General features: G+C 49.2%; 1 protein-coding gene across 1 annotated transcript in view; it reads right to left on the reverse strand.

Annotated features, from left to right (window-relative positions):
- The window catches only part of TBCD (tubulin folding cofactor D), a 175,908-nt gene that overhangs the window by 75,536 nt on the left and 79,526 nt on the right, over window positions 1-20,846 (reverse strand). Inside the window, exon 14 of the mRNA XM_007185929.2 lies at window positions 185-341. Within this exon, the coding sequence (XP_007185991.2) occupies window positions 185-341 (157 nt within the window). The remainder of the gene's footprint in view (window positions 1-184; window positions 342-20,846) is intronic.

Consider the following 20,846-nt stretch of genomic DNA (forward strand, 5'->3'; position numbering starts at 1 on the left):
TCACGCCCACGCGGGTGGCACAGCCTGCTGCCCTCACTGCTCTGTCCAGGAAACCAGGGAAAATGTATTTTTCCAACCTTGTGAGGCTGAGCTGGTTTTCACTGTACAGGTGCAGACAGTGAAGCAGGCGAGCCAATGCTGTCACTCCTCCATAGTGATTGGAAAATCATTTAACAGGCTTTACCTTGAGATTGCGGCCACGAAGGGCTTCAGTTCCTGAGGCTCGTAGGCCCGTGCGAAGGCCCAGCACACATAGCAGGCGGCGTCCCTGACGTTGGAGCCCACGCTGCAGGCGCCCCGCTTCTCCTCGTATGTCAGCGCCTTCAGGATCACGGTGACAACTGCACATGGGAGACAGAGACCGTGAGGCGGCCCAAAGCAGCACTCAGCTCCACAGACGCTGCACCTACTGTACCACAACCCTGCTGGCACCTCAGCCCCGGAGAGGCAGGTGTGAGCAACACACATGGTCCCCCACCCAAAGTCACCCTGAAACTCACGACCTGCTCAGAAAGGGCATCTGCAAGGAAAACACAAGTCTACCAGCTCAACTCAGGTGAAAACGTTTCTTAAAAGTTGCCCCAAAACTCCTAGAGAACGGCACGGACATGCCTGTGGGGCCCACCAAAGGGACGCTGCCGGGCCCAAGGAGACACAAAGGGACACAGAGGCCACCAGCAGCAAGGGGAGGGGCTGGCATTTCACGGGAGCAGGAGGAGGCTGAGCAGCATCACCCGGGACACCTTCTGATGAGGAAAGAGCATCTGACCCAGAGGACACCTGCCCCGGAGTCTTGCTGTCAAGGGGACCACGAACGATAGATGGGCTTCTAGTTCTGCCCAAAAGCAGTTACCAGCTGGTGAGCAAGCTCGGAGGGAGGAGACCCCACTCGGAGGGAGGAGACCCCGTTACACAGGTGTCCTAACTCTGCTCAGAGGGCATCTGTGACCTCACCGAGCTTTGGGGCTGAGAACTAGGATGACAAAGTAAAGCAAGCCCATGGTCATTCTGTGCTAGCTTCAGGAATAACCCAGATACATTTAATTATCTAAAACACCTGTGATATTTAAAGTAATTTGAAGTACATACAGATTGTCCTGGTTCCATTTTAAAATGTCTTACTGAGTTTTGTTTTGTTTTTTTTAATTTTTATTTATTTATTTATTTATTTATGGCTGTGTTGGGTCTTCATTTCTGTGCGAGGGCTTTCTCTAGTTGTGGCAAGTGGGGGCCACTCTTCATCGCGGTGCGTGGGCCTCTCACTATCGCGGCCTCTCCCGTTGTGGAGCACAGGCTCCAGACGCGCAGGCTCAGTAATTGTGCCTCACGGGCCTAGTTGCTCCGCGGCATGTGGGATCTTCCCAGACCAGGGCTCGAACCCGTGTCCCCTGCATTGGCAGGCAGATTCTCAACCACTGCGCCACCAGGGAAGCCCTCTCACTGAGTTTTTAATAGTGCACATGTAATTTCTGATATAAAGAGAGAATTTAAGACACATGGTAAAAGCACTGTAATGTTTAAGGGAGCTGAAATTGTACTGTATTTACCTATTAAATTTATCAGATTCATGTATTTCAAGTACTTGGGAAAGGTTTGCTTATTAGAGACATGTACTTAAAAAGAAAATATATAACACTCATGCATAGGGTTTTAAAAGTATAAAGGTACTGAATTAATTTTATAAATGAACAATTTTTTAAAGTCTCTTAAAATGATTATAATAGTAAAATGTAATAGAAATAACCTTCAGAAAAATTTTAACTAACAATTCAAAGGTAGAGTATTAATTTTTTTAAATCACACTCAATGAAATTCTGTGAAGATTGAACATCAGTTCAATCTACTGATCCAAAACAGACAACGATGCTGCCATAAAGCACACTAAACAGCTCCCACGGTGTTTAGAGAAGTATTAGAAGTGAAAATGAGTATCTGTTCTGAGAAGATGGCGTGGCCGCACATCCCAGCTCCCGGGCACCAGGGCAGAATCGCTTCCGTGGATCACCATCCAACACTGGGCCGCCGAGCACAACAGTGGACGGGCAGGTACAGAGCCCACGCCCCCGGGGAGGCCAGCGTGGGAGCACATTCTTCTATCTGTGCACACGGCCAGAGTCTCCCTGTCCCAGCAGCACCACCCCTCAGGCCACACGTTGCAGACATGGCGAGAGATGTCCAGGGTAGAACTGGAACATGGTAGCGTCCCATGTGGGGCAGGTGGTGCCAGACAACTCGTGCACGATTCTCACGTGCATGAACTGGTGTGAGCGTGTGAAGGTCGACGCACAAGACAGCACAGGAGACAGCACAGGAGATCAACCACTGAACAAAGCGAACAAAGAAAAGCCGGAGAGCCAGCGGTGAAACAGATAGGGTCATAAAATGCACCAAGTGACCAAAGGCACAGCCAGAGGGGACAGCCCTCCCTGCGGCAGCCCCACCCTCTCAGGCACATCTGGACTGGGATCTCCCCTGGGTCTGGGCACCTCACTTCTCTCTTCTCTATCTTCTCTCTCTACTGTAATCTGCAGTCTGAGAAAAGACACTCAAGGTACGGATTTAAGAAAAATGAAGCACCAATTATTTGCACATGCAACTATCATCACAGAAATTATCTTCCAAAGAAATGTACCTAGAAACAGTCTTAGGCAAAAAATCAAAAGAAACAATGGCAGAACTATGAATATTATATACAAATGTCCCCTCTGCCTTTTGCATCTAAGGACTTTTGATTCTCCATAGAGAGCAACAAAAAATAGATTTGATTCTGTACCATTTATTTTGTATACATATGATGATTACTTTTAATAAGATTTGTAAATGTTCACATAAATTTACTTAAAATTACACAAGATAAATGTACTCCAAAATAAAAATCTCAAAGACATTGTGTCATCAGTTACATGCATCTCAACCAGGACTGAGGAACTCAAGAACATGTTTCCTCAATATTAACAGCGCCGCAAGGGCACCTGCACTCAAAGTTCTGGCGGGGCACCCACACTGTGGACACCAAGGTCACTCACGCCTGGAGCTGGCCTTATCCCTCCTCTGTGCACGCTGAGGATTCCAAACATGGGGCCACTCTCTTGCCAAGTTCTCATGTCTTCAACCCAATGGCAGTACGACACCCCACATGGGATATGCAAAGGCCCCTCAAATTCCACAACGTCTGAAACAAAGCCCATCTCGCCCACACATCCTATGTCAGCCAGTGGCCCATGCCCCTCTGGGGCACAGTTCAGGGCACAGTGGTCATCCCAGGGCTGCCCCTCCTTGCTTCCCTGTGTCCAGTCAAGGCCTGCCCCGCCCCTAGCAGCCACACCTCTGCAGAGGACCCCTTCACTCTGGTCCAGCATCTCCCTGCCCAGCCCCTCCATCACTGTTGGACCACTACCAGCCTCAGCCTCTGGTCAGCCTAGTGATTCACCTCAGCAGAGCAGAGCCCAAGCTACCCATGGCTCCCTCTCGTGAGTGCCCCAGGGCCACTACACCAACTCCCCACTGGCCTCGCATCTCTCTTGGCCACAGCCAGATGCATGCCACCCCTCCCACCTGCAAAGCCCCCGGAGCCCTCTCTGCCTGGCATCATACCCTGGGAGCACCAGGCAAACTTCCCTGAGCAGGAGCCACTGAAGCTAACAAGGGTCTGCCTCCACCAGTCAGCACACCAGGAACTAAGCTCAGCTTTCTGAAAGAGTACCTGTCCCTCTTTGTCTACCGCCTAAAACTGAAGCATACGGTTAAGGCTCACGGAGCATGTATACCCAATGTTCACTGAAGCACTATTTGTAACAGCCAGGACACAGAAGCCATCTTAATGTCTGACAACAGATGAATGAATAAAGAAGATGTAGTGTACATATACACAATGGAATATTACTCAGTCATAAAAAAGAATGCAATAATGCCACTGGCAGCAACATGGATGGACCTAGAGATTATCATATTAAGTGAAGTAAGTCAGACATAGAAAGACAAATATCATATGATATCACTTATATGTGGAATCTGAAAAACAGTACAAATGAACTTATTTACAAAACAGAAATAGACCCACAGACATAGAAAACAAACTTATGGTTACCAAAGGGGAAAGGGGGGAGGGATAAATTAGGAGTTTGGGATTAACATATACACACTACTATATATAAAATAGATAACCAACAAGGTCCTACCATATAGCACAGGGAACTATACCCAATATTTTGTAATAACTTCTAGGGGAAAAGAATCTGAAAAAGAATATATATATATTATATAGATATATATATCTGAATCACTGGGCTGTACACCTGAAACTAACATGACATTGTAAATCAACTATACTTCAATAAAATAAAATAAAAAATAAAAAGACTCACGGAGCATGTATAAATGCCAAACCAAACCAGAGGACACTACCACAACTGTTTCAGATAAAGTAGTTAAATCTAATTAGCGATTTTAAAATTATTATCCAAACTTGAACTAAATCAAATCTGTAATGCTTCAAATTGGTCTTCATTTGTCTTACCTGGAAAAGTTCTAGTTTACCTGGAATTACTCCTAGTTTTCTAGTGTTGTTCATATTCACTCTCTGTGTTAAGAGGGTAGCCCATTCATGGCCCAATGCATGTCAAAACTAACAGGCTGTGGCACCTTGAGGGGAAGCATCGCATAAACTCGCTGTCACTGCCGCCCCAGATTCTCTAAAACCGCCACTTTACCCAGCTGCCCAGACACTTCTGGGGAAGACCGTTCAGCAACTCTATAGCCTGAAGGAAATCTGGATGCTAACTGCTGAGTCCCAATTTATCCGTCCATTGGACAAAATCAATTTCAAAATAGACAACTATGAATGACAGCGGTCAGTACTGTTCACTTCTACTTCAGGTGGACGTCGCACTCAACTACTACACTGAGAAATGCTCAGGGCCCCCAGGGAGAAGTCCACCTCCACAGGGACACGGCCCCGCCCTCGACCTGCTTGCCTCCGAGGCCCCTGAGTGGCTGGGGGAGCCTGACCCCAGGTAATTGTGAGATGGCTCGTGAGGTCGACCAGTCACGAGGAAAAGGACACGCACTGTCATCTGTACCCACTAACAGACGTCTGCCTCAGCACAAGAGACCCCCTCATGGCTGACTGGCACTTATTGGTGGGAAAACTGGCAGACTAGGAGGTCCAACCATAGGCTCATCTGGCCCACTTCTCTGTCTCAAGGGTCGGGACCTGCGCACCCACCACCCGTGTGTGGCTCCGGGCGCCAGTCTTCACCCGCTCCGCAGACTCCCTGGCTCTGCTCCCCGGCCCATCCGCTTCTCTGTCTCAAGGAACGGAAGAAGGTCAGTTTGTGAGAGGGCAGTGGGAGCCGTATGCTGCACTCGGGCTCAACCCTACTTGAGAGAGAAAAGACCGGTGGGAAACATGGGCTCTGAGTTCGGTGTGGCAAGGTGGCCCCCACAAACCCCAACTTTGGTCCCTGGCACCCATACATATGCATGTGATGTCCTTGGTTAGCTGCCTGGCCCTCCAACGACATGAAGGCGCTGGACTTCCCTGTGTCCTCCTGCATCCTCCCGCCGAGCTAGGTCAGAGAAGTAGAGACCCAAGCCCGCCTGGGCCTCAGGGTCTCACTGCCAGCCCTGCCCACCCACGTGGCCATGCTGCTGCAGCTGCCTGGCAAAGCCTCCCTGGCAAGTTCCACCCCAGTCCTTGGCACGGGCAGTTTCAAAATCTTTCTCTCGAAAGCTCCAGTGACCCATTTATAACACCTGCCACAAACATCAGTGGCTGACATCCAAGTGCAGGTGAAGAAGTGCTGCCAGCAACAAACACAGGCCTCGCTGCTGGACTGGGGTCTGAGAGAGGGGACTACGCAGCCACTGGCAGCAACGGTGGGACACCTGCCTCACAGTCACTGGAAAGGAATTTGATTTTCATGAAGGAAAATAGCTCGGAAGGAGAGAAAGCAAGATGATGGATTTCTTCAACAAGAAAACTGGAAAGTGGGGCTCTCGGCTCCAATTCATCCCAAGGTGGTAGTAAGTACCGTGCCCCGGGGGTAGAAGGACGGGGTCGGGCCTGCTTCTGCTGCTCCTGGGCAAGGCCCACGGCTGCCCCCGACCTCTCAGGCCTTCACCAGCCTCTCCTGTGCGAAAGGATGCTCTGGGGTTCCAGCTCTGATATCCAGGGACAGGAAGACAAGAGACAGACCAGCTCCAGTCCATGCAGGGTACTGAGCAATCACAGAGCTTTGCGGAAGGAGGTGGTATATGAAGTAGAAATAGTCTTTGCCCTAAACTTTTATAAGAAGTCATTATCAGAGAAAAAAATTCAAAAACTAACAACTCTTTCCAGATCCAACAGGTTTAAAATACGGAAAACTCTTCAATAGCACTGAACAAAGAGCTTTCTCACGGTTCCAATTACACACTGCAAATACATGTCAAATATATAAGATTCCCCAGAGGGCTTCCTTTTGGCAACCCAGAGTCCAGCAATGTAATTTAAATACCCTTCTCTCTAGACAGCATGTCATTTGTCTAACGCCAACAATCGCCTAAGGACAAAGCAGCCTCCAGGTGAGAGAAACGACTTAACCCTCAGAGCACCAAGTCCCCACTGCAAGGCTTACAGATGCACATCTCCAGAGGTCAGGAGGAACCCAGTGTACTTTTCAGCATCCACAAAAAAATCATCACACAGCCAGCACAGAAGTTATGTGTTTTGATAAGTAATGAATTATACTAATTTAAAAACAAACTCATCACATAAGGAATATCACTGCATGGGGCCAAGTCTCCCAGGATCACTGGGCCATGTCTCCTGAGATGCACTAGAATGATATCTCCCAGGATGCACTAGGCCAAATCTCCCAACACGCACTAGAATAACATCTCCCGGGATACACTTGGCTGAGTCTCCCGAGATGCCTCTGAGCCTCGGCACATGATGGCGCTGTCTGGGGAGCCAACACTCAGACCACGAACCTGCCTGCCCAGAGTCTGAGCCCAGGAAAGTACCAGTTTCCCGGGAGCAGGTGTGGCCATCACCACAGAACTTCTACTTCATCCACCAGTACAAACAGCCATCATACCTTCCTGAAGAATGCAGTCCAACTTGCTCAGAAAAAAATATGTTGAATTTGCTGGGGGAGAGGCAATGACGGACAGAAAATCTGGTTCCACAGACACGTAGTTGTCGGTTCCCACAGGACATCTGAAAAACTGTCCCACAGGCCCTTAGCTGACCTGTGGGCAGCACTGCCAGCCACAGCACCAACCACTCAGACTTGCGTGCTGGCCTTCCTTGGAGGGTGAGGGACCCCCACCCCACAGACACTGGGAGACCCCAGCCAGGGCTCGTCTCCACAGCGCATAACGGAACGGGATCTTAGCAGCATCCTGTGCGGTTTGGGATGGGCCCCTGGTTACACTCTCCCCCAGGTGCCTGAAGCACACTCACCTGCCACAGTGGGAGCACCCATGAAGCCCTCTCCCTTTCCACAGAAAGTCACATGGCTGTGCTGGTCCAAGAGCCCTCCCACGCATCCTCCCTGTGAATAAGATCCCCGCCACCACTGCCCACGGTGCTGTGGCTGAGAGCCAAGGCTCAGCTGTCGAGAAGCCAGGAACAGACGCTCTCTCACCAGATGCTCTGAAAACACAAGTTCCCAGCACATGTGAAGCCCACAGTCCAGGCTAAGTGGGTACAGCCATTACTGTGATGCATATTTAGCCAAGATAAGCACTCTCCTCACAAGAGAAACACAACGGCAAGACAGAATGAAGTTACTGTTTTAGCCGGCAAAGTCTTGCCTGAGGGCAGGACCTTCTGAAATGCTTGATACAGTCACAAAGCAAGACTGAGGCAAACAAGAAGCACCTACTCTTCCATCTGATTGTGCCCTATCCCCTCGGTGTACAGGGCAGTTCCTGCCACATCACCTGCTCAAAAGAAGTGATTAGCAAATATTCCTGCATAAAGCATCTCAAACCTCAGTAGATCAATACACTTAAGAAACTTTTAAAGCAAATAACAAATGACGTAAATGTGGTATAATGGATAAAGATGGGATGGCAAATACACGTAAGGAGTTCACATATATCATACGAACATCCCAACCTAAAAAGAGGAGAAACAGCAGATGAAGAAAGTTGAAAAAATGTGAATGTTGAAAATAAGGACAAGAGAGCCATTTCTGAAGATCACATGGACAGAACCTGACTTTCAACGAAATCCCCAGACGTGCATGTTGATGCAGCAGGCCATGTGGCCATGACCCACCTTGACCCATCCACAGAGCTGTGGGCAGAACGCCTACAAGCTGACCCTGAACTAGCAAGTCCACTGCCAGGCACTTGTCCTGAGGAGACGGTGCAGGCAGGCGCTGGTCTATGCTCAAGCCACTCACCATGGGACTCAGGAGGAGTGGGTAACAAAGTGGTGAGGGCAGCTCTGCAGTCAGACGGACCTGATCCTGTGTGCCTGGGCCTCCCGGGGAGTGTCCCCAAGTTGTCACGAGAGCCACACTGCTGCGACCATGGTTTGTAACAGCAGAAATAAAGCCCTGCTATAACGGGGAGGGGGAATGGGAGGTAATTAAATACAACAGAACCATTCAATGCAACTCACACTGCCACCCAAAATAATATTAAATGACAGGAGGACACTCAGAACCCCCAAGTACACTGTACTTAGTCAATGGCTCATGTGCTGAAACCAGTGACAATCAGTACTCACTCTGGGCCAGGCCCTTGTCCAACTGACCTTGAGAGGCGGGAACCGAGGCACAGAGGGACAGCCCAGGACTTGGACTGCATAGCCAGCCCATGCATCACACTGACAGAGCCCCAGATCACTCGTGCTCACGACCCCCACCTGCCACAACATCAACAGGGCTGATCTCCAGGCATCAAGATTCCAGGTTTCCTTAGCTTCTTCTTTATGTCACTGTCCCAAATGTCCATAATGAACACACATGATCCTCATGATCATTAAAAAAAGATAACACAACACTTTAAAATGTGGTTCCGCACTTTTCCACTATTCAGGGGGCACTGCTTGGCCGCAAGGCCAAGAGCAGGTGAAGGACTGCCTGGGACACAGGACAACCGCTCCTCGGGGTCCACCGGCCAGTGTGGGTCCCAGGAGTCTGACACCTGAGACAGGATCGCAGTGGGGATCCTTCTCAACATCAAACACATTTACTCCATTTAGAGACCATTCCTACGTGGAACATGGATCAGAGAAGAGAGGAGGACAAATCAAAGAAGAGTAAACATTAAAATGACCTGTGTGCTCACTTCAGCAGTACATATACTAAAACTGGAATGATAGAGAAAATTAGCATGACATCACTTATATGTGGAATCTAAAATATGACACAAATGAACCTATCTACAAAACAGAAACAGATTCACAAACACAGAGAGCAGACTTGGGGTTACCAAGGGAGAGGGGGTTGGGGGAGGGATGGAGTAGGAGGTTGCGGTTAGCAGATGTAAGCTATTATACACAGAATGGATAAACAAGGTCCTACTGTATGGCACAGGGAACTGTAGTCAATATCCTATGATAAACCATAATGGAAAAGAATGTTAAAAAAAAAAAAAGAATGTATGTACATGTATAACCAAATCACTTTGCTGCACAGCAGAAATTAACACAACATTGTAAATCAACTATACTTCAATAAAAAAATAAATATGAACTACAAAAAAAAAAAAAAAAAAAAGGACTTCCCTGGCGGCACAGTGGTTAAGAACCTGCCTGCCAATGCAGGGGACACGGGTTCAAGCCCTGGTCTGGGAAGATCCCACATGCCACAGAGCAACTAAGCCCATGCGCCACAACTACCGAGCCTGTGCTCTAGAGCCCACGAGCCACAACTACCGAAGCCCGCGCGCTCTAGGGCCTGTGTTCTGCAACAAGAGAAGCCACCACAACAAGAAGCCTGTGCACTGCAACCAAGAGTAGCCCCTGCTCGCCGCAACTAGAGAATGCCCACGTGCAGCAACAAAGACCCAATGCAGCCAACAAATAAATTTTTTTAAAAAAAGAAAAAAATTGAAAAATAAAAAGATCTGACACCAGTTGAGGTGACAGAAAGACAGAAGGTAAGCCCCCCACAGCGGTACCCCACCACACACACAGGGGTCCTCCTCCAGCCCACAGCAGCCCACCCCACCCCAAGCAGGTGCCCCACCCAGCCCACAGTGGTCCCCCCCTCACCCTTGGGGGTGGCCATGACAGAATGCCAATAAAGCCGGATGGCTGACAACCTTTGAGGCCATGGGTTCCTTGTCACTGCTACCACAGCATCCACCCAGGTGAGATCAGGTACCTCTCTTTCCTCCCCTTCAGCTCCCTGGGCTCCCAAGAGGTTTAAGGAAGGTACTGAAAGTCAAAGCAAGTGCCCAGTACAGGAAATGTCACTGTGACTGCTGTGGTGAGTTTCCACGAGGCTGGACAAGCAGGTACACTTTCCACGGGAACTCCTGGTTAGACTGTTTATAATAAATATCTGGTGTCTGAATGGTACAGAAACAAACCGTTCTAAACTAGCTGGTTCCAAGTAACCCTTCGAGTAACCTTGGGCTCAACGTGCTCAGCCAGTTTACTCGACCTTCTGCCGTGGGACACAATGCCAAAAACACAGACTTCACATGATCCCAGGTGTCCAAAACTTTAAATAAAGATCTCAGTCAGGAGAGTGCTTTTCTTTAAATAATTAATTTTTAAATGTCACTTTTTGGACTGTACTGTAAAATAACCAGAACAAGTATCTTTCCTATTTTAAGAGACAATCTCACATCTTTTTTTAAAAAAAGTCAATTAAAATACACCAACATGTTAAGATAGAACATAAGCAAAAGCACCTCCTCTCTTGGGTACAGTAACCGTCCAAGCGGACAGCGGTGGCTCCCTCCAGAGCCCGGTCCCCCCAGTGTGCTGCCGCGGAGGCCCCACCCCAGGACAGACTTCAGGGGGTTAAGATCTTTAACTCGTCATGGCTGAGGTCAGGGGCTGACTTTCCATCCAACCAGTGTGGCCTGGCAGTTGACCTCCTCCTGGTCCAGGTCTGTGCCCACGTCCCCACCATGCCTCGCCCCCTGGACGGCTGACGTGTGGTCATCCCAAGGAGTGGCATGATGGGTCTGTATACCGTGAGACAACTCAGTGCTGGCTGGCACTTCTGACCGTGGTGAGGCAGGCTGTGAGTAAAGAGATGACCTCTACAGTACTAGTTCTCTGGCGCAGGGGAAATGAGCTTCCGGTCCCGTCAAATGAAACGACCTCCACGTGCTATGAAGATGACACTGAACATGAGGCAAATATGAGAGACTGAGCAACTGAGCCTTCAGGAGGGACGAGAGGCCTCCAAGGAGGAAACGGAAATCATGGGGTCCCCGAATTCCCTACCCCCAGGCCCAGAAACAGGACAGCCTGCACGCTCTGCCACCACCACCCAACTGAGTAATAAAGAAACAACAGGACAAATTGACAGGCCTTCCCCACAGCCACCCTCCTGGGGCCAGCTGGTTCCAAGCAGGCCGGAACAGGAACCGATAGCTGGACCTCCATCAGGGAGCACTCACAGGGCCATCTGCCCCATCAGCTCACTCGGAGGCTCAAAGAACTACTGAAGAAGGGCAGGAAGTGTACCCACCGCAGAAGGTGAGCAAAGACGGGAGGACAACAGCAGTGAGGACAATGTCCCGGGTAGACGTCGGCAGAGGACATAGCGGGTTTTATATTCTGAGGACAAACTGCACTTTCCATGAAATCAAGATGCTGGACCCCTTCACAGAGACCTGGAAGAGCAAGTGAAGTTAAAAGGCACATGGAAGGTTCCTCGTCTTTCTCTCCAAGAAATGAGCCCACGAAGAAGACTCCACGGGAAGAGGAAGGACACCGTGCAGCATTCACTTCATTTAAGATGCTCCTAAGAACAGACTCATGGACCATTTCCAGCATTGAGAACTGTGATGTGTACATGACAGAGACATTTCTCTGTTTAATCCTGATGGTGCTATGTTAGCTCACTGACCTGCCCCTGAATGTGAACCGGCATTTGAAAGGCTTGAGGACCACACCTCCCCTTGAGTGCGGGTCCCCCACCCCGAACCACGCCCCGACTCCCGTCAAGGTGGTCCAGGCAGGCATCAGAGCACCAGCATGTGGAGAGGAGTCGGAGCACAGCCCCCAGAGTGGCCTCCCAGCCACACCATCTAGCACGTTGCCTTGCACACAGCAGGTAAAAATGTTCTGAGTGAATCAGAGTGTTTCTCCTTCTTTCTCCAATGACACACATCCCTTGCAATTTTTTAAACTGCTTAAGCCATCCCTCCTGGAAACATTTCCCTAATGTTTCACACAAGCATAATCTTCTTTATAACTGAAGGATAATAGATACCTCTCTACCGCCTTTGAAATATACTTACCATCAGCAATCTTCCAGCTTCTCCAAATTTTATGTATACGAACAACAGAGTCTAAAGCTTTTGGAGGAAAACCTCTTTCCTCCCTCCCTCGCCCACCTGTCACGTAGCCTAAAGTAAGTGTGACCACGCATTTGGTCTGGGAGTAAGGTGAGTGCCTGGACACTGTGTGGACGATACAAGGACAGGGACAGGCGGGACCGCGGTCTGGTTCTCTCACCACCAGCCCCTGGGCTACTGGGAAGTCACAGAAGAGACTAAGGTCCAATCCTCACATCTCCAACCACATTAACAAGCCTCCCAAAGAGGGAGCATGTGAAAGCAAGCAGCTACTTTCCATCCGGGTGACCTGCCCCCACGTCCCAGCCACGCTGAGAAGGAGCAGAAGAGCCGCAGCACAAGGCGAGGCTGCCTGCTGAGAAGATCTACTAAGGAGGGCGCCCAGGCCTCCATCCAGGTGGCCTCCTGGATGTTTAGAAACCTCCGCAGGTAACTGATTCCTTGGCCACGGTGGGAACCAACTGCCTTAATCTAGCTCTCGGCTGGAAAACAGTTCCTAAGCTGAACATCACCCCACTGCGCTAAAAGTCAAATAAAACTGCTTAGAAATAATCCTCAGAAAAATACAACCTTCTACTGACAGACTCCCTTTTAATTTTTTCAACCCTGAAAACCCAAATTTTCAGTTTCTCTAAGATCAAAACATTCTACTCCTTCTAAGTCCCCAACAGGCCTCCCCCGATCTGCGAGGAGGAAGAGCCTCCCAGGAGGGAGCGGGCGGCCCCGCGCCTCATCCCCGCTGGACCCAACCCGGGGCCACCCGCCCTGCAGAGCCTGCGGCCACAGCACACACCTCCCGCTGAGTCAGGGCTATGCATGAGCAGCTGTCACCTCGTCAGCAGCCGTGACGAGCAGCACCACAGCGCCTGGAGCGACGCCATCGAACAGGGGCTCTCTCCTCACCCGGCTGTGGTTTATTACATTCGAACTAGAGGACGCCAAGTGAGCCCAGGGGAAGCTGTCACTGGGAAAACACAGGCACGAACCCATCCCACTGATGTCGCCCATACCGGGTCCAGGTGCCCACCTTGTGTCCCAGGGGCCAGGACGAGGGGACAAAGCTCTCCCACCACCCCAGAGCTGAGGTGAGATGTGAACTCTCATGGGGGCAGCCTGAACCCCCAGGAGGAGGCCCCGCCCTCGGCTGACACAAATGTTTCCCACTTTCTCAGTCCCGGCAAAGCCGGAGCATCTACTGGCTCTCAGTTGTCACACTGGGTGCTGGCTCCCCAAGGGGCCTGCCCAGCCTTAGTCTACGTTCTCTGTCAGAACTTTCTTGTCAAGCCACCTAGGTAATGGTTCTTGTCAAATTAAACTCTCGTGATCTCTGAACGACCCTCCTCAGGGAGAGATAACAAAGGCTCTTTCCCTCTGCCCTCCGCCTAGGACACAGCACCAGGGGACCAGTGCCTGTCCGACCAGTCTCTTTGCCCAAGGCCACGGAGGGGGCGGGACGGGGGAGGGGAGCTCGGCTGTGCCGCTGGCGCAGGAAACGCCCACAGCTGATGACAGAGTGGCCCAAGTACAACAACTTGAAAGAAGCAAAAACAAGCGCTCCGGAGAATTAAAGGCTTAACCAGGAAGTCAGGGACCAGTTCTGCCACTGACTCACAGCCTTGGATTCCTGGCCGCAGTGCCCAGACCTCCACTGGCCCCAAGAGTGTCCATGGCACAAATGTCAGGACTGGCAGGCCTGGAGAACCATGTTGCAGGAGAACCCACCTCACCGAGCTGAGGGTCACTGGACCAGACGTGCGGCCCAAGGTCAGACGGCCAGGACGAGGAAGGAGGGTGAATGTTAGACAACAGGCCACTCGCGTTTGATTGATGACACGCCCGCGCCTGGCTGGGGCCAAGTTCTCTGAAGAGTTTTCTTCTCTAATCTCACCACCCGGGTCACCGCCCTGGACAGCTGGGACAGGGGAGTGTGGATGGCAGACTTCTAACCACAGGCCGAGGATCTTTCACAGCCACGCTGCTCCGGACCTGCCCCAGTGACCTCCCACATTGACCTCCCAGGGTGATGCAGACCCTCAGGCATGGCTATGCCTGCACGGCAGGGAGAGGTCCCACCAGGTAGGGGCAGAGTGTGGCCTCATCCTCCCTTTGTCCAGAAAATGGCAGGTCCCCCCCACCACGGGCCCCTCCTGATGACACAGCCCAGGCAGAGCTCCGTCCTCACTTCTTCAGCCCCCAAGCGCCTCCCTGCTGCCCGCTGCACCCCCGCAAAGATCTGGACCCACCTCAGGGCTACACTTCGACTCCCACAGCACCCAAGCACAGGGCAAGCAGAGAACCCTGCAGCAGGGCCTGGCCTGCCACGCAAGAAATCAGGTCGGTACGTCTTCTCCTGGAGTGACCACTGGGCTACTCCCCAGGGCGCTCCTGCAGGCTCACTTCCTGAAGCCTGGGACCAGGGCCCCACCGGCGTGGAAGGCAGAGCAGCAGCCCCACGGCTTTCACGGTGGGGGCCGGGGAGGGAAGCGCCCAGGGGGTTCCTTTAGGAGCGAGAGCCACTGTGCACCAGGCAGCATAATAGCATAAATATTATCAACATGTCTAAAATAATGAACTATGTGGACAGACATTACTTTCTGAGCACACTGTATATAACACATACACGTACTTTCTGAGCACACTGTATATAACACATACACAACCAAATCACTTTATATTCATAAATGTCACAATCTTAGTTTTGACCCAAACTATGAATTTCAACTCTTAAATACAACATTTAAAGCCACATTATACAAGATGTTTTGTAATTTGCATGGCTTCTATACATGTGTTAAGTATAAATTCTAAACACATACCACTTAGAAATGCAAAATACTTCTTTCATCAAACTATAAATTCTTTCATAAACAATCTCAATTCTAATTAAAGAAGTACCAAATATTTAAAAACAAAAAAATTAAAGATACCCTTTAAAAACCCATACACGTTCATGTGTGTATATGTACATACACAAATACACATTCACACCCCAAAACTGCACACATAAAAAGAACTCAAATGAAAGAATTAAAACAATGGTACGGGGGACTTCTTTGGCAGTCCAGTGGTTAAGACGCCATGCTTCCAATGTAGCGGGCGCAGGTTTGATCCCTGGTCGGGGAACTAAGGTCCCACATGCCTTGTGGTGCAGCCAAAAAAAAAAACAATGGTGAGGGAATTCCCTGGCTGTCCAGTAGTTGAACTTCCGCACTTTCACTGCCAAGGGCAGGGGTTTAATCCCTGGTCGGGGAGCTAAGATCCTGCAAACCTTGCAGTGCGGCACAAAAAAGAAAGTGAAATTTTTACATCAAAAATGACACAATACACATATAGGATCAAGAAAAATACACAGCCACAGAATTGGTGAAAATATTTGCAAATTGTCTACCTGATAAGGGTCTAGAATCCAGAATATACAAAGAGCTCATACAGCTCAACAACAAAAAGACAAACAACCCAATTTAAAAATGGGCAAAGAACTTGAATAGACATTTCTCCAGAGATACACAAATGGCCAACAAGTACATGAAAAGATGATCAACATTATTAGTCCTTAGGGAAATGCAAATCAAAGCCATAATCAGATACCCACTAGGTTGGTTATAATTTTTTTTAAAATGGAAAATGACAGGTGCTGGTAAGGGTGTGGGGAAACTGGAACCCATGCCCTGCCAGCCGGACGTAAAGCAGCAGCGTACTCACAGCGGCCAAATCTCCATTAGTTGACACATGGATAAACAAAATGTGGTCCGTCCTTATAAGCTGAATTGTGTACCCCAAATTCACATGTTTTAGTCCCAAGTCCTAATACCTCATAATGGGACTGTATCTGGAGATGGGGCTTTTAAAGAGGTAATTAAGGTAAAATAAGACTACCCGGGTGAGCCCAAATCCAACAGGGCTGCTGTCCTTATAAGAAGAGGCGCTCAGGACACAGACACAGACCAAAGGGCGGACCACGCGAAGACACAGCAGGAAGGTGGCCATCTGCAAGCCAAGGAGAAAGGCCTTGAAAGAAACAATCCTGCCAGCACCTTGATCTCAGGACATCCAGCCTCCAAAACCGTGAGGATAAATTTCTGTTGTTTAAGCCACCCAGTCTGGGTACTTTGTTATGGCAGCCCTAGCAAACCATACTGTGGAGTATTCTTCAGCAAAAAAATGAAATACTGACACGTGCTTACAACATGGATGAACCTTGAAAACATCATGCCAAGTGAGAGAAGCCAGTCACAAAGGACCACATGCTATATGATTCTATTTATCAGAAACAACTAGAATAGGCAAATCCATAGTGATAGAAGGTAGATTAGTGGTTGTGCAGCACTGAGGAGGATGGAGGTTTCAGGTGACAGCTAAGGGGCATGGGGTTCCTTTTGGGGCAATGAAATGTTCTAGAATTGATTGTGGTGATGGTTGCACAACTCTGTGAATAAAATAAAAGCCATTGATTTGTACGCTTTAAATGGGTGAACCATACAGAATATAAATTATATCTCAACAGACCTATTTTTAAAACCTCATAGATAGGTAGTTATTATCCCAATTCATCAATAAGGATACCAAAGCACAGGTAAGTTACCTTTCTATCTCTATAGGGGTCAATTTTGGTAAGTTATATTTTTCTAGGACTGTCTATTTTGTCTGAGCTATCAAAGTTATCAGCAAAAGATATTCTGGACATGTGGCTTTTATTTTTCACAGGACCTGTCTCACAGCCCCCATCCGGGTGTCTTACTATTATTTATACGCTTCCCGTCCTGCTCTGTCAATAAGCCGGAAGTCTCTCAGTCTGTCTCTTTGGTAGGCCTTTTGGCTGTTGATCCTTGTAGACCTGTGTCTTCTCCCTCACTCATTTCTCATGCTCCCCTCACTGTCTCCCCACCCCTCCCCTCGCTCCTTCCCTGGCAGTTTGAGTCTTTCTTCTCTTACAATATTCTGGGGCAGCGGGGGAGGAAGGGTCAGCAGCAGTTTCTACAAAGGGCCAGAGCCCAAGCAGTCAGGCTTTGCAGACCACTGGCTGCTTCCCTTTTCTTTTTTTGAAAACAATGTTGAAAAAAGGAGAAACCATTCTTGGCTCCAAGGCCGTACAAAAACAGGCCAAGGCCAGCTTGGGCCCGCAGGCCATAGTTTCACAACTCCTGCTTAAGGTTTTAAATTTCCCTGTAAGTACACTACTAGCTGTATCTTGAGAGTTCTGATACATAATAATTTTGTTACTGTTCATTTCTATCTTTAAATTTTTATTATAAAATTTCTATTGGGATTTCTTCTTTGATTCATGTGTTATTTAGAAATCCATATATTTTCAAACTAAAAATTCATGTCATACCTTTATCCTTCTGTATCTGACTTTTAATTTCATTGCTTTGTGGTCAAAAAAATGTAGTCTGGGGCTTCCCTGGTGGCGCAGTGGTTGAGAATCTGCCTGCCAATGCAGGGGACATGGGTTCGAGCCCTGGTCTGGGAAGATCCCACATGCCGCGGAGCAACTAGGCCCGTGAGCCACTAGGCCTGTGAACCACAGCTACTGAGCCTGCACTTCTGGAGCCTGTGCTCCTCAACAAGAGAGGTCGCGATAGTGAGAGGCCCGCGCACCGCAATGAAGAGTGGCCCCCGCTTGCCACAACTGGAGAAAGCCCTCGCACAGAAACGAAGACCCAACACAGCCAAAAATTAATTAATTAATTAATTAATTAATTTTTTTTAAAAATGTAGTCTGTACACCAGTGGTTCTCTGAAATTTCTTGAGACTTGTTTTATGGCCTTACTAGTAAACGTGCAGCATTTGTAAATGTTCCTCTGTGTCTTAAGATTGCATCCCCTCAACCACAGCTGCAGAGCCCTACACAAACCCACGGAATCAGGCCTGTTTTTCTGTTGTCTAAGTCTTAGATACAAGGCTCCCTGCTATTCTATTTCATCCCACTATTCTAGTTCAGAAATGAACTGTCAGCAATCAAGAGAGGTGTTCTGAGCTCTCAGGAGGACACCAGATTCGTCCATTTATCCCTGCAACCCTACTGATTTCTGCTTCTCACAGCCTCAAGTTTCAGGAGGAGTCAAAGCCCCTGGGCCATGCGCACCACCTTGAGGGGGATGAGCCCCTGCTGAGAGACTCACAGGAAGCCTGCTCCAGCCTGTCCCCTGGGTCCTGGACAAGCATGGTAACCAGCTGCTTCAAAACAGGTAGAGTAAAAGGCAGGCGTTGTAAAATTACACAAGAAAAGCACACACATGAGGGAGAGTCTGCAGACACCACAAAAGGATCAGAAGCCCAAGCACTTTGGACAAAAAACAGAACCTAAAAGACACTATCAGAAATACAGGCCTAGAATATTAAACACATAAAAAGAGGAATGGAAACCATAATGAAGAAAAGAGGAAGATCTGAAAAAGAACTGAAACAATGTCTGGAAACAAAAGGGAAAAAGATTCATGCCGTGGATGGATTTCGACGGTGACCTTGGGGGCCAAGCTCGGGAAGCGAGCCCAGCCAGCAGAGCATTGCGACACCACACACATGAGGGCCGGCACCCGGAGTCAAGCAGAACAAGGGAACGAAAGGGGGCCTGCCCTCACTGTCTTTAGTCTGTTCATGGCTCTTTTATTGCTATGTTTTCACTGATGTTATTTGTAGCATGAGACAAAAAAAAAAGTCTGTGTGCTAATTTTTCTCCTTGTTCTTGTTTACTTTAACCAAGTAACTTCTACACGTGGTTGTAAACATATCCCGAGATGAGAGGTAAAAAGCACCTTTTAAATACAAATTCAGGGAATTCCATGGCGGTCAGTGGTTAGGACTCCGCACTTCTACAAGCAGAGAGCACGTGTTCAATCCCTGGTCAGGAAACTAAGATCCCACAAGCCACGTGGCATGGCCAAAAAACAAATGTTTTTAATTTAATGAATAAATAAATACATACATACATACAAATTCAACAAAAGGAGGTAAAGTGCCACATGACCTGCCCCTGGAAAACCGTAACCAGCCCAAGGAGGGACCAGTGAGGACCCTGAAACACAGGCATGATACTGTCAGGCAGACAGAGGGGAAGAGGTGAGGAAAGCTGTGGGAACCCTCGAATCTTGGCCCAAGGTCACAAACCTGAATCAGTCTCCCAGCCAAAGCTCACGGTTTCAAGTTTCACTTCAGACACAGAAGCCACAGCCCAGTTCACACTGGGCTCCAAGACCCTGTCCAAAGCAGAACCCCTCCCCCGCCCTGGCCCCCACGCGGGCTTCCCGAGCCAGGAGGAGCCCCGGGTCCAGCTCAGCTCTGCTAGGTTCCACACCTCCCTGGGGCAAGGCGTCATCGGGGAGGAGTCGCGGGAGCTGCAGGCACTAAAGCTGCCCACAGGCCACACACACCGAAACCGGCAGCTCCGCTGCCACCATCCCTGAGCACCAGACACAGGACAGCCTGGCGGGAAAGGGGCCGGTGTGCTCCCCTCCGAAACATAAAGTAGCTCCAGTTCCATAAATATTCAAATAGTGGCATTACTAGAATAATAAGCAAATTAAAATTTAAGTAATGCATTACACATCTCAGACTTCAAGTTACAAATGAATTCCTCTGCCTCATCATCAAAGGAAGGTAAACGTCCAACAATAAAACTTCCCCGAACACTCTCACACCCCTTGACCTGCCTCACCAGACGGCTAAATAAACTCTACTTTCATTTCTATTTTTCAACTGTTTGATAAGCAAAAATCGATTGATACCCTCAGGGTTTTTTTTTTTTTTTAATTTTTTTTATAGCTACTTTATTTATTTATTTATTTATTTTTTGGCTGTGTTGGGTCTTCGGTTCGTGCGAGGGCTTTCTCTGGTTACGGCAAGTGGGGGCCACTCTTTTTTTTTTTTTTTTTTTTTTAAAGGTTTTTTATTTATTTATTTATTTATTTATTTATGGCTGTGTTGGGTCTTCGTTTCTGTGCGAGGGCTTTCTCTAGTTGCGGCAAGCGGGGCCACTCTTCATCGCGGTGCGCGGGCCTCTCATTATCGCGGCCTCTCTTGTTGCGGAGAACAGGCTCCAGACGCGCAGGCTCAGTAATTGTGGCTCACGGGCCTAGTTGCTCCGTGGCATGTGGGATCCTCCCAGACCAGGGCTCGAACCCGCGTCCCCTGCATTGGCAGGCAGACCCCCAACCACTGCGCCACCAGGGAAGCCCCGGGGGCCACTCTTCATCGCGGTGCGGGGACCGCTCTTCATCGCGGTGCGCGGGCCTTTCACTATCGCGGCCCCTCCCGTTGCGGGGCACAGGCTCCAGACGCGCAGGCTCAGTAGTTGTGGCTCACGGGCCCAGCTGCTTCGTGGTATGTGGGATCTTCCCAGACCAGGGCTCGAACCCGTGTC

This window comes from Balaenoptera acutorostrata, chromosome 20 (assembly GCF_949987535.1).
Source record: "Balaenoptera acutorostrata chromosome 20, mBalAcu1.1, whole genome shotgun sequence".
Classification (NCBI taxonomy): Eukaryota; Metazoa; Chordata; class Mammalia; order Artiodactyla; family Balaenopteridae; genus Balaenoptera; species Balaenoptera acutorostrata.